Raw genomic sequence first — 17097 nt, forward strand, 5'->3', positions numbered from 1 at the left:
AGGACAATTTTCACAAGTCAAGAAACAAGGAAGTTCAATTAGTTAAGCTTTAGAACATTACATTCAGGTAAGGCAAAACAAGTTTTTCAAAGCTTTCAGAAACTGGCATTAATTTACAGACCAGATCAGTTTTCACAGGAGTTGACATTGGCAATTGCTCTACCGCTCTGTTTCCTATGGCTTTTCATGTAATTACCACTCATCACTCCAGCACAGACCTAGAATCCGGTAGGGTTTTCTATCACTCTCAAGATATGTCATAAAAGCATTCTGAAACGTTAACACACACCATCTCAGCATCAGTTGGGAAAATACTGGGTTTGAATGATAAAATTCCACATAGGAAATTGTCCTGGGTTTACCAGTAGCCATTTTTCTCCTTCTTAGTAGCTGGTGCAAGCTCTGTGTTTTGACTTCCAGCCTGGGCAGAGAGCTGATAACACTGATTGTTTTTAATTGTTGCTAAATAATGTTTATTCTGGCTAAGGACTTTGTGATTCTCATGCTCTGCCAGGGACGAGGGGAGGCCGGGAGGAAGCAGAGACAGGACACCTGACCCAAGCTAGCCAAAGAGGTATTCCATACCACAGTACGTCATGCACAGGGAGGTAATGGGGAGTTACCCGGAAGGGCACAGGCTCTTCAGGGGGTCGAACTCGTTCGGCAGTGTTATTGTATTGTATTCTCTTCTCATTATTTTCTCTTATCATTATTATCATTGGTGGTAGCAGTAGTGATTTGTGTTATACCTTAGTTACTGGGCTGTTCTTATCTCAACCAGTGGGAGTTACATTCTCTCAATTCTCCTCCCCATCCCTCTGGGAGGGGGAGGGGGGGGGGAAGGAAAGAAAGAAGGAGAAAAAAAGGGGGGAGTGAGTGAATGAGTTTTGTGGTTGGGTTTAAACTACGACATGAAATGGTAGTGGCCTCCCAGCTTGTCCAGGTTAACTATGTCTTGATTTTTCTGTCCCTACAAAAAAGAAGTTCTTTTGCTTTTATCAAAAGGTTCAAGATTGACACTGAATTCAACAGTGGGCTCTGAAGAGACATGAAACAACATGTGTTAATATCAACTTTATTGTTTCACTGGTGGAAAATCATGATACTGAATAAACTTGTGTAATGCATTTTCCCCTAAGTTTACAGTAATGAAGGTTATACATATCTATAGATTACAAGTTCTCTATTTTTATACTATTTGGAACAAAGTTATCTTGATAAATATGCCCTGTGCACAGTACTGGCCCTCATCAAATGTCACAGAGCCTTAATATGCAAAATATAAATTCTGGTTTTGAACATGGTACTTGAAAATTCTCCAAACATGCATTAATATATTCTAGTTTTTAGGGAAAAATATTACACTTAGTCTTAACTTGCATTAAAAGAAAAGCACAAGCAGAATCTTACAATAATCCCAAAAAACTGATGCTCCACGAGGATCAGACACAGTTTCAGCTGACAGTCACTGCCAATTTAGAACTCTAGTGCTACAGAAGCAACAATGAACAGACAGAAATCAGAACCTGAAGAGCCCTACCATGTCACATGGATTTCAAAGAAAGTTTCGGCCATGCTAACTGATGAAACCTGCAGTTGCTGGTCCAACCTTTCAAGTTTGCTAAAGTACTCAACACAAGTGTTTGAAGTGCCAGATTGAACACATGAATGTTAACTTGACATTTCTGAAAGGCACAACCTATGAATCTAACAAAAAAAACAAAAAGCAAGCAACCCCCCCCCCAAAGAAAACAACCCAACACCAATCAACCCGACATGTGATATGTAAATAAAAAGAAAAAAGTACGGTGTGTATCCTCCTAAAGAACAAGACCTTCATAAATTGGCCCCTCAGATTCTGATGATTCCCTCCTCAGACGCAAGTGCTCCAGTGTGTTGAGAAAGTGTTTGCTAATTTGTTCTGTTTCTTCAGTAGACTCAAGGTTTGGGAGATCTTCTCTTATCTTCTGTAACAGCTGATTCAAAACCTGAATTGTCACCTACAGGAGAACATAAACAGAAGCCATCAGCAAGACCTGCGTAAAAGTGCATTGACATTGGCTTTAACAGACCTGTGTCTAAACTGTTGGTATTTGGACAGTTCTTAGAAATATAGGCAAGGCTGTATGCAGACAAACTGTTGGAGACTGCCTTCTCTTGCTTCTCATATGGCCACACTGATTTCAGAGCTTTGTGGAAATTGCCCCCATCCCAGAAAATGTAAAGAGTTTAATCAGTCATTAATCTGATAGACTTATAACTTTTACTACAGCATTTCTCTCCAGTTTATTCAATGCAAATTGAAAAAACTTTAAACAAATAAAGCACATAATCATATTGCCTGTGCACTCTAACATAATGTTTCTTGTAGAAGTAAGTCAGGATGGTAATATCAGACTTAAAGTAGTTCTTGGTGACCAAGTCATTGCCTAGGAAAGCTTATCTGCCTACACTGTCCAGTCCCACAGTACACAGAACACCATTGAATCCAAAGACTCTTTTTACGTCTGCCAAGTGCTTTGAAATTCAAAATCTTATTTTCATCTCTATCAGATACTGCATCTCCTACACTTAGATCACTACTACAGCAGGAAGCCAGTTCAGTTGCTGCAAAGTCAGCAAATCCCTAAAATCTCTTTAGACATTCTCCCAGAAGTACAGGGTATTCATCAACATCTGCTCTTGACCAAATGCCAACATTGGAGGAGATCCCAATTTCTACTTAACCAAAGAGGTTTTTCAAAAAGTTTACTAGTTATCTGCTAACAGAAAGTGTATGCAGCAACTATCCCAGATGCAGAATTTAAGTTGGTACATGAGATGTTAATTATCTGTTTCTCAAAACTAAAGTTTTCACCAACCATTTGATGCACTTAGCAGTGACCTTGAACACCTGTAAGGACTTTCCTTCCCTTATATATATATTAAGTTAGGTAACTCTAAAGTTAAATGAGAAAATAGTAAAATTAAATCCTAGTAAGTTTTGATCTAATAAATATTTCCAGTATCCAAGTCCCACAATATATAAATTCATAACTAAATGGGAAATGTTTGGCGTTTTCCCCACATGTAAGAATGAAGCTTTATCCCCAATTTTACTACCACATCAAGAATTGACTACTCTGTTACTGCCAGAACTTGTGCCTCTCATAAAAGACTACAGAGCAAGATAAAGACACATGATTTGGGGTATAAGCATGAAGAACTTAAAGAAAACCTCTTTTAAAAAGATGCAATAGAGAGAATGCATTTCCACTCACTGCCTCATTTTCCTTTTCATAAAAGTAGATATATCTATTCAGAATTTCTATGAAAAGTTGGACTTGCAGAGAGGGGTCCATGCACTGATTTGCTATCTTCAAAGCCTTTTTTAGGCATTCCATCACTCTTTTTCCTCCATGAAGCTAGAAGAAAGAAAACAAAGGTTAGAAGAAATAACCTTGGGGAGTTCCAGTATCTCTTCCCTTGGCAGACGTATGGCATTTCCTGGTTGTCTACCACAAACAAAGCTACACAAACCGTGCAAACAAGCTGTCATTGAAAACTCACCTTGCCTGACTACCACTAGTTTTACATCTTGTTAATTCAGACAATAACATGAACAGTTGTTGACAGCCCCCAATAAGATGAATAAGCTCAATCTTATAATACATACACTAATGCATACTTTGAGAAACAGATTTCAAACACTGCTCTTTATAATTACAACGGTTTATGTCACCAGCCCTGAACACAGAATCACAGAATCACAGAATCCCAAGGGTTGGAAGGGACCTCAAAAGATCATCTAGTCCAACCCCCCTGCAAGAGCAGGGTAACCTACAGTACATCACACAGGAACTTGTCCAGGCGGGCCTTGAATATCTCCAGTGTAGGAGACTCCACAACCCCCCTGGGCAACCTGTTCCAGTGCTCAAACACCATACATTTTTATTTTTTTTTTTACATTTAACTTCAATAACATGTATCTTAAATTCAGAAGTTTAATAGTTCACATATCTACTGTAATAGACATATGCAAAATGCAGACTGTACTTTGACAGCCAGTCTTCAACTAGTTGATGCTCCGAAGTTTGTATGATACTTCCACCCTTAAATTTAAGTTGTCTCCATTTTTATATGTATGCAGCTTACACTGCAGTGAGATTTGGAAGCTTTATATATATATAGAATACATTCTGATGAAGTCTACATCACTGATAGCACAGCTACAGGTTGGGCAGAGAAAAGATTCAGAGCAGCCCTGTGGAGAAAGACGTGGGGGTGTTGGTTGATGAGAAAATGAACATGAGCCAGTAGTGCGCACTCGCAGCCCAGAAAGCCAACTGTATCCTGGGCTGCATCAAAAGGAGTGTGACCAGCAGGTCAAAGGAGGTGATCCTGCCCCTCTACTCTCATGAGACCTCAACTTAGAGTACTGTGCGCACTTCCGGTGTCCTCAACAAAAAAAGGACATGGAACTGTTGGAACAAGTCCAGAAAAGGGCCATGAGGATGATCAGAGGACTGGAGCACCCCCTGTATGAAGACAGGCTGAGAAAGTTTGGGCTGTTCAACCTGTAGAAGAGAAGGCTGCATGGAGACCTCATAGCAGCCTTCCAGTATCTGAAGGGGGCCTATAGGGATGCTGGGGAGGGACTCTTCATTAGGGACTGTAGTGATAGGACAAGGGGTAACAGGTTAAAACTTAAACAGGGGAAGTTTAGATTGGATATGAGGAAGAAGTTCTTTACAGTAAGGGTGGTGAGGCACTGGAATGGGTTGCCCAGGGAAGTTGTGAATGCTCTGTCCCTGGCAGTGTTCAAGGCCAGGTTGGACAGAGCCTTGGGTGACATGATTTAGTGGGAGGTGCCCCTGCCCTTGGCAGGGGGGTTGGAACTAGATGATCTTAAGGTCCTTTCCAACCCTAACTATTCTATAATTCTATGATTCTATATCTACTTTAGAAGCAAGTGCCTTCAGAAGCAAAGCAAAACAATGTTACTGAGGTAGGATGTGTTACACTGCTGTCCCTTTATTCTTACCTCCTCTTCATTCTTGTCAGTATTTCGGCCAGACCAAAACAGATGGGCACAAGTGCTCACAGCCCTGCACTGGTCTGGCTTCTTAAGGAGCTTAGAGGCTGCCAATGCACACTGAGTCCTCAAAGGCTCATTGTTCTCCTCACTGAAGCACTTCATCCTCTCAAATGCCCCAATTATCAAGGTGATTGCAGCCAGCTGAGCTTTTGAATCACTGATTTCATCTTCATATAGAGAGAAGGCCTAATCAAGGGAGAAAGCAAGACTTTTAATCACTGCTTTAGAACACATCAGAACAAAAAAAAAACAAAAAAACCACACACACAAACCCAAATCACATGTGCCAGTGACAAGGCAGTAAAGTGTCCAGTTTTACATTTGTTAAAAGCTTCAGGCAGGAAAACAGATCTTTCGTTAAGTGTCAAAATTAAGTTAAATCCACAGACTGGAAATATATCTTGCAAAAAATACTTCTTACTTAAGTGGTCATAGTAAACAAATGCGATCATATAATCTGAAGATTGAGTTTTTCCTCATTTCAAGCATCTGTTTGAATATGGAACCTCTGTAGCAGTAGTAGTCCCTGAAGAGGATTTGGTTCTTTGAAACACATAGAACAGTAGAGCAGAAGTTGAGCGGTAGGTCAGTGACCACAGAATAGGTAAGAAAACCATTGGCACTGCTGCTACATGGTTGAAGAGCCTTGAGAGAAAACACGAGACAAAATCTTGAGCCATCTCTAATAGAAGGTACATAACTGCCATGCTGCTCTCATCTTCAGAATTGTGCTACAAAGACAACTGATACAAGATAGTGAGGAAAGGCTGAGGTTAACTACTCAGTTTAAGAAAAGGCATTAGTAGCAGTATTAGAGGAAACATTAGGACAAAGCTTGCAACATGGATAACATTAAATACATAGGTTCTTTACCTGATAGGGAGGATGGCAATGTTTTTGCAACAAGTAAGGCTTAAGACCAAGAAATGGGTTGAAGTGGATTTTCACAGTAGTTTATAACAGGTTTAAACACAAGGATTTTGATTAGCAAAGCCCAGCATGACAGCTGTGAACACTGCAAATTTTAGAGAGCTTCCAAAGAGGGCTTGTGGTCAGGGCAACACCAGCTAGACAGCAGGAGCTGGGACACAGGCTTGGAAGCAGTGAAGGAGCATTTCATGTTGAGAAAGCTGCACTCCTCCAGTGAGCCAACTATACAACTAGTAGGCAGTATCGCAACATACCACATGTTGTCAGACTGAGTATTCAAATCTGTAGCAATGGAGCTTAATTCCACAGCAGCCTGGGAAGCAAGAATTAAGATGAGGAGTTTCTACCTAGTAGCATTAGCCGTCAATCATTTCAAGATGTTTTAATCACACTGGATGGTTCAGTGTTCAGGAAACCTACCCAAGCCAGGTTTAAGGTAGCACAGGACAGTAAGTGTAATAATTGGACACTCACCTGGGACATGAATTCATAGGCCACAGTTTCATGATTTTCAAAGCCAATCTCTCCTGCAGCCAGTGCTCCTTGTAGGAAGAGACGGAGAGGCAGCTCTGCCAGTTCTGCTTTGATCAGAGCACTGATGGTCTGATGAGCAAACGAGAAGATCTTCTGGCATTTCTTTTCCCATTTATCATCCTAGAGAAGAGAAACAAGCCAAAGCTTGAACAAGAATATTGATACAAAGAGAATCTAAATTGTAATAAGATCTGTCAAGTTCTCCAGCCTGTTTTCTTCCATGTGCCACACCAGCCACTTACTGAAGCAGTAGAGTACCCTAGCAGTACTGTGTTGATCTCAGTAGGTGTTCACAAAGTATTTCTTCCATTTACAAAAAATTCACACCCATTTTTCCTACCAGCTCATAGAAACCTTCCTCACAAGTTTACACACTGAATTGCAGTTACCACAGCTAATGAGGCTTTTGCTCAGTTAAGTGGAGAAAAATTATATTCAGTCTAGAGCATCAATCAGGAAGGGAAGAGCATTTTAAAACATTAATTTTGAGGAGTGTTTTAACAAACAGCATTTTAACTTCTTTCCCACAGTATATCCTCCATGATAAGAAAAAGTATATATTTTAGCTAACTATCTCAATCAGAAAGCATTAAAGGGCCAAGATGGATCAGTGATTGTTTTAGTGTGCACTTTTGCAACTATCATATAAGTTAACCTACAAAGAAACACTTGCTTTTAGAAATATTAAAACAGTACAGCTACAGATTTAGAAGCTGATGAATTTCAATATCCAGATTTAAATCTGTTTCATGCCAGCAACTGCAATGTCCCAGTTCTCTGGTCTCCAAGTAAAAACAAATCATCGGTCACCTTCATGAATAAATAACTAGCCACTTTCTGCTTCACTGTTCCTCAAGTGCTGAGGTAATTTAGTATGAATTGATAAAAATCCTCCTTTAGAAAGCATTCACACCTCAAGTAAAAATCTGCCTCAAGAAAAAACAAATAAAAACCTTAGTGTTCTGTATCAAGTTTTAGCGTACTATAGCCAGACAAAATGCATTTTTAAGAAAGCCCAAAAGACACAAGTATACAAGAGTTACCTAGAGGTTAACTTACCACTTTGGAGTTCTCCTTGTAGCGAAAGGCAAGCTGGTATGCAGCAAAAACCAATGGTGGCAGTGTAAAATGAATACGTTGGTTTCCACCTGCACCAAAGTGTTTCCGGGCAGTGTTTAGGATCTAGAATAGAAGCACCGTAAGCCTAGAGCATTCTTGAAAATGTGTCTTATTTGCATCTACAACTTAGTCTGCACTCTATGGAATAAGAGCATCAGAAAGACATGGCACCAGTATCAGATCACAGTATTTGGGGGGGGGGGGGGGTACTACATACAAGTTGCTTTACTTGAATTAAAAGTGTGCAGTTTCTGTAGCATCTCCTCAAACTTTTCCTACAGCTGCTTAAGTGTTAGGCAACACTTGTACTATATTAACTGCAGATACATTTTGGACTGTGCAGCAAGATGGAAGTTGCCTGAGCTTGCATTTAATAATTATATCAGATACATTCTGTCCTCAACTCAACAGAAGCTACAAAAGGACTATACTTCCTTACAGTAGCCTGTAAGAACATAAAAGAAGCCAAGTTTCATGAAACTGAACACACAAGCCTATAAGGCTTCTCATACTCTGAGAGAAAGACTATAGCACTACATTCTGGTAGCCACACCTGCAACAGTTGCCATTTCCCCCAGCTTTTAGGTTTTCACTATGCTCATTAATGCTTCTTTTATTGCATTTCTCAGTTTTGAGCACAAGCCACACATACAAAATGAACATGATACTACTTTGCCTTTTGCCCTTGTTCTCAACCTGTAGAGAGGGACTAAGGAGCTCTCCTTGTTTGTACTGTTAGCTTCTCCCCTTCCACTTATTTTGGGATTATTTCTATGTATTGATATAATTAGTTATGTATTCTCATAACCAGAATTCTTGGGAATAGCAAGAACTCCAGGTACCAGAAGAGAAATTATTCAATCCATTCCAGGCAAGCTAAACATTAGTTGTTTGTAATAACCTGACTCCCTTTCAAAGGGGACAAAACTCAGACATGCTATATTTTACACTAAAACTTCAGAAACCAAATTTCAGAGAATTTCAACTAGAGATCAGAGTTAAAAAGCGAGTTTAAGTGTCAGAACAACATCTAGTTATTACAGCTAGGTATTACCTTGCTTTCTGGTCACAGCAGTCCATCAACACTTTGAAACAAGCACTAGAAGTGAAGCTCAGTGTCCAACCCTACATACCTTTTTAGATTGCATGAATTGTAATTACTAGAATTCATGTAAATAACATCAACAAGCAGAAATCTGTCACTGTATTAGACACTTTGGCTTGTAATGCACTAAGGTGTTTGAATTTGCATTTCAGTTCTCTTCCATACAGAATGCATAATTTAAAGTGAGATACTGTGAAAGAGTTGTGAAAATCCCATAGTCTTGGATTTTTTCCTACTGTTCCTGTAATGTAGGAAAATCTGCTACAAGTATTTGTGATGCTTATCAAGTAGTACAAACTAATACAGTTGCATCCAAACTGCCACCTCATGGGTTGAAAAGTTTAAATCCACAAAATGCTTTTAAGTCTTCACCTGCTTTTTTCCAAACAAAAAACCTTTCATACTAGCATTAAAAATTTCACACAATGTTCTCTACTGAGTTTGTAGTGCCAGAGCAGCGATGCCCCAGTTCCCAGCTACACTGAAGTCTCATAGTAAATAAAGCAAAACTGACACTTCAGGGAGCATAAGCATTTCACAGCACTGATGGCCATACCAGATACTGTTGGTCAAGGTCATCTGAATGTAAAAGATGAATAAATCTTCCCACAAGACTCTGCTCATCAGCAAAGTCCTCAGGGTCAGGATCTTCAGCAGGCTGATCCGGTTGATCCTGGATCAGTGTGGATACCAGATTCATGATAGCATCAACCTGTTAAAGGCAATAATAGCTCTATTTAAACCCAAGTAGCCTATAAGCATAAGTTGAAGTCAACCAGGAACATCTTTACAGCCATTCATAGTGCTGACAAAGCACAAGCAAAGTCAGAGTCGGTGATGCTTTAGAATATATTTGCCTTACTCCCTGAAGAAATAGTACCTCCTAGCACAAGCGGGACGGCATAGCAGTACAGAGGAAATTCAGATTCCAAAAGTACTATCTAGTCTTCTTTAGGTAACGGGCCTAGTTTTAAGGGGGTTCAGAGTCTTTATTCAAACCTAACAGAAACAGTCTCTAGGATGAGGTTAGGTAAGATGTGCAAAGACAAGATATTAAAGAACATGGGTGGAAGAATTATCACATAGGATAAAGCTGTGCTACTAGGACGGAAAGGCAGGGGCATGCAGACTAGGAAACAAAGCATGCCCTGCATGAAGTCTATAATTCTATGATTCTAAGTCATTTAGTATGTGTTTTCAAGTCTTCAAACTGCTGTTTAAATACCTAAAATTTCAAGTTAAATTATGTCATACCTGTTCTTGGGACACAATTTGTGTGTTATAATCCAATACATTGCTAAGCACGTAACAACTCATGCTCTTCCTGGACTCATAATCAAAGTATTCAAAGAGTGGGTGAAAATGTTTCAGTTTCAGAACTGTCAGGATATTGTTGTAAGTATTAACAGGGATCTTCAAAAGTCTAGTCAGTTCCTTTGAAACAGCAGTGCTTGTTGCAATACTAAAAAAAAAAAAAAATACATGCAAAACACACAGTCAATAGTTCACACATGCAGACAAATTTAAAGTCTGTCTCAATACCAATTCTGATGTATAGCACAACATCTAAGCAACTTGCTGTTAGGGAGAAAGAAAGAGGTATCAAAACAACTCATATCTTGCTCTTTAGGATGTACAGTGGAAAATGCACATTTAAAGTTGCTGATAGCAGAAGCAGAGACTGTGGCTGCAAATTCAGCAAGGGGATAACTGAAGTGCTGTAAGGGATAAACAGATAATGACTACACACAGCTTGGCACACACTGTGTAGCTGTAGAGCTGCACAGTAGGATTTATGCACAGGTAAGTCCTGGTTAGTCAGTAGTGTATCATGATCCTCTATAGCTTGGCCCAAAGGCAGTAATCTTACACATCAAAGCACGTCTCTGCTATTTTGCTAAATATGAAATGTCAAGATTTTAAAGTATTAATTGTCACACCAGAGAGAATGCAGGAGACACTTACTGTTCTAGGTTAAGTTTATTGAATATTTCCACAGTTGTCTCTAACACCTTATCAATGTAGTCAACACGGTCCGGGTAGCACTTCATAGCCAAATTAATGAGAGAAACTTGCAAAGATACCACATCCTCTGAGGGCATGTCCTGGCGAGACTGAAATTTAAGACAGCACTGAGTGGAGAGAGAGAAGAAAAAAAAAAAAAAAGCACATAACTTAGCAAAACCACCCCAAAACTGCATGCAAGAATACCCAGCATACCTGTATAACAGTAGCCACCTGCTGTGAAAATATGTCAAACAGTTTGATATCTGCTGGGATACCAGGTCCATCTTCACGATGTGCAAATAAAGCTAACCTGGTAACAGATAAAGGAAAGCTGCTTGGTCAGCAAAGTCTTTCGACTCCTCAGACACAGGCCAGAAAGAGATACTGACAGCAAAAGCAAGTCCTTTGGTATATTTGCAAGCTCTATTACAAGCAAAAATTAAATTAACGGAAGTCAGAAACCTCAAGAGCAACTGAGCCTGGTAAATATCAGTCCTGGAAAAGTGTTGACAGAGATGGCAAGATGAAGAAAGAGCAAGGAGGATGTTTTGTAATCCCATGTTTTCAGCTAGGAGCAAGTGTGCTGTTCTAGCAGAGAAAGAGATATTCTACTCAGCTGATGGAAGAGCAAATATCCTGCATCTATTCAGTGTTATTACTGAAGTCAGACATCCAGTAGCATTCTCTGCAAAACAGCCTCCAGAGAAAAACAACAGAAGAAATATGCTAACTTAACTATACTTTGTCTCCAAAGACAGACCAACATGTTTGGTACTTCTACTGTTTGCAAAGAGCAAAATACAAAGTAAATTTAAAATGGAGAAGAATTTTTGCCCCCCCCCCCCCCCCCCAAAAAAAAGTAAACAAAGCAAGAGATCCCTATCCAGCAAGAGCATCCAAAGAATGCTGGATGTTGTAGAGCCATCTCTATCTGTAACAAAAGAAAGTCATGCCAACCATTATTTTTGCAGAAATCAGACAACAGAAGAATCACTACAGGAAGGCGAGCACCTTACCAAGGCTGCAGCTTAAAAAAAGCTCAGCATTACTATCTTTGCTTTCTAATTGTTAAGGGATTATTCTATACTAAATTAGAGAAAGACCTACGAAAGTATTTAGGAAAAAAAGCACCTAATTAAATTTTTTTAAGTTATTAAACTTTAATTCTGAATGAACATTAAGTCTGAAAGAAAGTCAGGTAAGAAAAGGCTGAGGTGCCAAGAAGCTTCACTGCTATTTTTTAATAGACACTGAACTACTCATATTTCATTAGGGTGGTAACAAGCAGACTTCCTAAAGCCAGGAACAGTCACTGCCTTTTCTCAAAGGGACAAGACAACTTTTCTTGGCAACAGCTCAGAAGGCCAGCATGCTACAAAGTATGATAAGTTGCAGGCAGATGATAGCATAATTAAAAGCTATGAATGGTTTAGTAAGGCAAGAAATATCCCAAAGCAGCAAGAGTATTTGCAGAAAGATTCCATAATGGGAAAGCCCCATGGGAATAGGGACTACAGCTTCACAAGCTTCCTCAGAAGTCACTGATATTCAGTTTCAATTATTCTATGTCAGCTGAAATAAAGATAAGAAATGCCAACAGGCACTACCCCTATGGGGCAGATTCATACCTTAACTACACAATACTGAAACACACAACAATCGCTCCTAACAACTCCAAATCCAAACACAATGCATGGATTCCAAAAACAGATCCATCCTCCAACACTTGCAGTAACATTACAGTCAAAAGCACAACTTGCTATATTACAAAGATGATGATCATCACACCACCATGCTTCTACCTCTGTCCTATAGCCAATTAAGAAAGCTGTGGAAGACATTATTAGTGGCCCAACAAAACACAGTAGTATTAAGTCTAGGAAGACAGCAGGCTCACTCTTAAGTCAGTTGCTTACTGTTGTTTGTAACAGTGAAAACTTACTGTGGAAGTAATACCAAAGCTGTTTAAAACCTCTAAGTAGACACAACCACAAAAGCTACTAGAGGAAAACCTTCTTGCAGGAATCATGTTGCTACGCAGTAACGTAAGAAGCTAGTAAAAGATTGTGACTTCTGTTGAAAGCAGTCACAAGACAGTCTCAGAAATAAGACTGTTATAGGCAATGCTTCTGAGGATTCGGGGGCTTTGTGGGTTTTTTAATTGATTTTTGTTTGTTTGTTTGTTTGTTGTAAGCTAGCTAAATTATAAAAACAAAAACAACTCAGGCACAGCAGCAAAGTGTTGAAAACCAATTAATTCCTGTGAATATCTCTGGATGAAGGCAGAGCTGCTTCTCTGCCGAGTGCACAAATACTGAAAGATACTCCAGTAAGACTGAAGTCCTGAACAAATAGATCTAATGTAACCTGAACAAAACAAGCTACAGATTTGTTAGTAAAACCTACAAGATCCTAAGTTACACCATTCATGCTTAATATACATGTTCCGTGTCCAGACATTAAAGACAAAGAAACAAAACCACAACAAACATACTCATTGTAGAAAGTAGGACTCAAGATCCCTACAGTGACTGAAGTCCATACATTGATACATGGACCAAATACAAAGGTACACATGCTTGTGTGCAAATGCAAGGACAAAGCTTTTCTGAAGCTTCAAAAAGCCAGGAAAGTGCACTTCCTTTCTGCAGTAAGAAAGTACAGGCACTCACTGATAATCTGTGTTGTTTCCTTTCAGGATACAAACCAAAACTTCAAGTTAGATCTTAAAGGTCTTTTCCAAACTAAATGATTCTATGATTCCTCCTCCATATTTGAATACAGTGCAAGCAGTTTTAAGCTGTATCTCTACAGGAAAAACACTTTTGGGAGAACAGGCAGGAAGTTAGTGGTAAACTAAGAAATTAAGAAGGTAGCTCTATTTCCTACTACCTCTTTTCTGAAGAAGTGTTAGGTTCTCTGATCAAAACTGCAAGGTAAAGCATCCTTGTTCTACGATTTAGCCATGAGGATTTTCAGGGTTTCAAGAAGTACTTATGACCAACATGGCTATCATAGAATCATAGAATAGCTAGGGTTGGAAAGGACCTTAAGATCATCTAGTTCCAACCCCCCTGCCAAGGGCAGGGGCACCTCCCACTAAATCATGTCACCCAAGGCTCTGTCCAACCTGGCCTTGAACACTGCCAGGGACAGAGCATTCACAACTTCCCTGGGCAACCCATTCCAGTGCCTCACCACCCTTACTGTAAATAACTTCTTCCTTATATCCAATCTAAACTTCCCCTGTTTAAGTTTTAACTCATTACCCCTTGTCCTATCACTACAGTCCCTAATGAAGAGTCCCTCCCCAGCATCCTTGTAGCAGCCTTCCAGTATCTGAAGGGGGCCTATGAGGTCTCCATGCAGCCTTCTCTTCTCCAGTCTGAACAGACCCAACTTTCTCAGCCTGTCTTCATACAGTAGGTGCTCCAGTCCCCTGATCATCCTCATGGCCCTCCTCTGGACTTGTTCCAACAGTTCCATGTCCTTTTTATGTTGAGGACACCAGAACTGCACCCAGTACTCCAAGTGAGAACACTGCTGCCACTTTAGCTCAGAAACATTAAATTGGTTGATACTAAATAGGTTGCTTTGTGGCTTAATCTGTTCACAAATTTTAATCAGTCCTTAAAGCAGGTTTTATAGGAAGCTGTAAAAGCAGAGTCCAGAGGGCAGAAGCTATAATGTTCTTCACAGTCTTAATCACAGCTGATGGAAAGACACAAACAGTGAAATTACACAATATCAAAAATGGAAAGCTTTCAAATGCTGGAAGAATTATCATCTCCTTGTGCACAACACAAACCTAATTTTGAGCCAGTTTTCACACCCTTGGTCACTCACCTGTCAATTAAAGCAATAATTATATTTTTCACATTCACATTTTGGTGCAGCTCAGCACAGGCTCCGAGAAATAGGTTCAGGGTTTGGAGGTGAAATTCATCTGGGAAAACCTAAAGTTTTAGATCAATAGTCATCAAGTTACAAACTGAATTTGCCCATTGTTACACAGCAGTAAAATGCAACAGAGTAATTCTAAAGCAGATAGCCACATAGTAAATACAGACAGGTCCACCAGTACTTCAGGGCTCCCCAAGCTGACCATGACTGGGTAAATGCATGAAGCAAGAGGCAGAAGACAAATGGGTAACTTGAGGGACCAGCTATCTGTTATAATTCATACTGCAGGCACTGCAGCTCAGATGCCTACAAGCTTCTGCAGCAGAAGTACAAAATCAAATCTCCGCTCCGCCCACTTATTAAAAAAATATGGGACAAGGCACTAGGTAAGAGTCCCAGTGATGATGTTTTCCAGTTCATGAGGAAGAGGTGAAAGCCTGAATCTGACTAAAAATAGAGTAAGTATCCCTGTGTCCCATCACTGCAATTGAATTTAAGCAGCTCACCTGTATGATGCACTCCATGAGGTATTCTTGAGCTAAAGCATCTCTACAGTTTACAACTTGCTCCAATATTCCAGACAGAACAATCTGGAATAGGAAAGAATCTTACAGTGATTTGACAATTACTTCCTAAGTTTATATTCACTTGCACATTTAATCCAAGCAGTGCAGTATTTCTAACATTTCTCAGCTTTTTCTTTATGTAAAAGTTTTCTGATGAGAAATCTGATAAGAAAAAAAAAAAAATAAAATAAAATAAATAAAAACCTCCTGGTCTCAGACATTTGTCCCTTTCATACACTGTACAATCTGTAAGCTCTGATTTAGAACGTCAGTGCTACTAGCTTTGCTGGCACATACCACTACTTAGGGCCTCAGCAGTACTGCTTAAAATAATTTTCAGCAGCTATATGGTAGAACTTTCAAAGGACAAACTTCTAAACAATGTATTTGCTTGACTATCATCTCATGCAGTAACAGTTCTCTTGAATGTTTTGGGAAGCATAGCTTCATTTAACTTGTCAATCCTATCACAGAACTTGGTATGTGTACACATCCCTTAAAACTTCCCTTTTGGATTCCCATTTTACTTACAGAATAAGTTGGTTTAAAGTTTCTTGTTAACATTACACATAAGCTTAAAGGAAAAATGCATTAGTCATCGTCAGCCTCACAACACATTGTACAGCTTTATTAGCATTCAGGACTTTTCTTCAGATGAAGAGTTTGAGAAGCACCAGGATTACTGAACTTTTAACATAGCTGTAACACTTCAAGCTGCCTATATGAAAGCCCAAACTGGTTTCGTTTGCAAAAGGTAAAAAGTCAAAAAGGATGGACAGACATCCTACCTGCTTGTATCGCTCTACATTAACACCTTCTAACTGACTGAGGCGAACCAGGTTTGTTCCCACTAGGATTCTCAGTTCCTGTCTTTCTCGCTCCCTTTTCTCTCTGTCCCGACTATGACCTTGGTGTTGCATTCGCACCCAAAGTTTGTTCATCTCAGCAAAGTTCAGCAGCACAAAATCCATTGAATCACTGATGTCTCCAGTGGTTTCTTCACTGCAATCGAGAACAGGTTAAGAACAGGAAAAGCTCAGAGGTATTCATCCTTTCATCTGGTGAACATCAAATTTTAAGAAGGTAGGAGGGTAGGGAAGTGTGTAGTGGGACATCTGGGCTCACAAGAAAGGTTAATACCCTCCCTTGTGAGAAATCTTAGTTCTGAAAGAGAATTCTTAATGGACAAAACACCTGTTAGAACTCTACAGACTTGACGGATCTACTTATCTCAAGCCCAAAGAAAGTCATAAAGAAAATTTTAATATGTGAGACAAGGGGGGCACAAAATCACAAAATGGAATATGTAAACCTTTAGAATCAGTTTTAAGTAATGTTAAGTTTGATGGCTTTGTAACAGTAGCAATGGAAAATTACTGAGGTGTAGGATACATAGAGAAAAAATAGAGTACAGCTAGAGAACATACTGAGAATTCTCATACAAGATAAATCGTTGTAGTTGACATAGTTTTAAGAAAAACAGTCTAGAAGAACAGGACACAAGGATAAGGAGTATCTGGGAATGGAAGGTGTCCAGGATGGGCTACAGTTAAACTAACTGATAAGTAGGAGGACAGGAAGATTATTATGTCTCTGGTGCTAATGAACCAATTAAACAGGTATGAGCATCTACTGCGCATGCTTCAAAGGCTGCCAGAAGTGATGAAGATTGTTGGAAGAAGTAAACGACCCTCAGAGACCACCACCACAATTCTGTAAGCACGCAGGGAACTTTATGGAAAATTATGTAATCAATACATAGCCTCATGAATATGTATGTATGCCCAGTGACTATAAAAGGACAGCTTATGTGGCAATTAGGGAGACACATTAGGTGGAGCTATCCCTTGTGTCTC

At 39.5% G+C, this 17097-nt stretch overlaps 1 protein-coding gene across 5 annotated transcripts in view; it reads right to left on the reverse strand.

Annotated features, from left to right (window-relative positions):
* Positions 1 to 1059: 1059 nt before the first annotated feature.
* LOC136004255 (vacuolar protein sorting-associated protein 35-like) overlaps positions 1060 to 17097 on the reverse strand; it is a 45561-nt gene continuing 29523 nt past the window's right edge. For all 5 annotated transcript variants that reach the window (XM_065660594.1, XM_065660598.1, XM_065660595.1 and 2 more), the window contains 12 exons: positions 16030 to 16243; positions 15182 to 15265; positions 14619 to 14728; positions 10986 to 11082; positions 10731 to 10879; positions 10020 to 10227; positions 9322 to 9477; positions 7601 to 7723; positions 6482 to 6661; positions 5024 to 5263; positions 3261 to 3404; positions 1060 to 2000 (listed from right to left, as the gene is read on the reverse strand). In XM_065660594.1, coding sequence (XP_065516666.1) covers positions 1821 to 2000; positions 3261 to 3404; positions 5024 to 5263; positions 6482 to 6661; positions 7601 to 7723; positions 9322 to 9477; positions 10020 to 10227; positions 10731 to 10879; positions 10986 to 11082; positions 14619 to 14728; positions 15182 to 15265; positions 16030 to 16243 — 1885 coding nt within the window. In that variant the 3' untranslated portion in view covers positions 1060 to 1820. The remainder of the gene's footprint in view (positions 2001 to 3260; positions 3405 to 5023; positions 5264 to 6481; positions 6662 to 7600; positions 7724 to 9321; positions 9478 to 10019; positions 10228 to 10730; positions 10880 to 10985; positions 11083 to 14618; positions 14729 to 15181; positions 15266 to 16029; positions 16244 to 17097) is intronic.

Source organism: Lathamus discolor, chromosome W (assembly GCF_037157495.1).
Source record: "Lathamus discolor isolate bLatDis1 chromosome W, bLatDis1.hap1, whole genome shotgun sequence".
Taxonomy (NCBI): domain Eukaryota; kingdom Metazoa; phylum Chordata; class Aves; order Psittaciformes; family Psittacidae; genus Lathamus; species Lathamus discolor.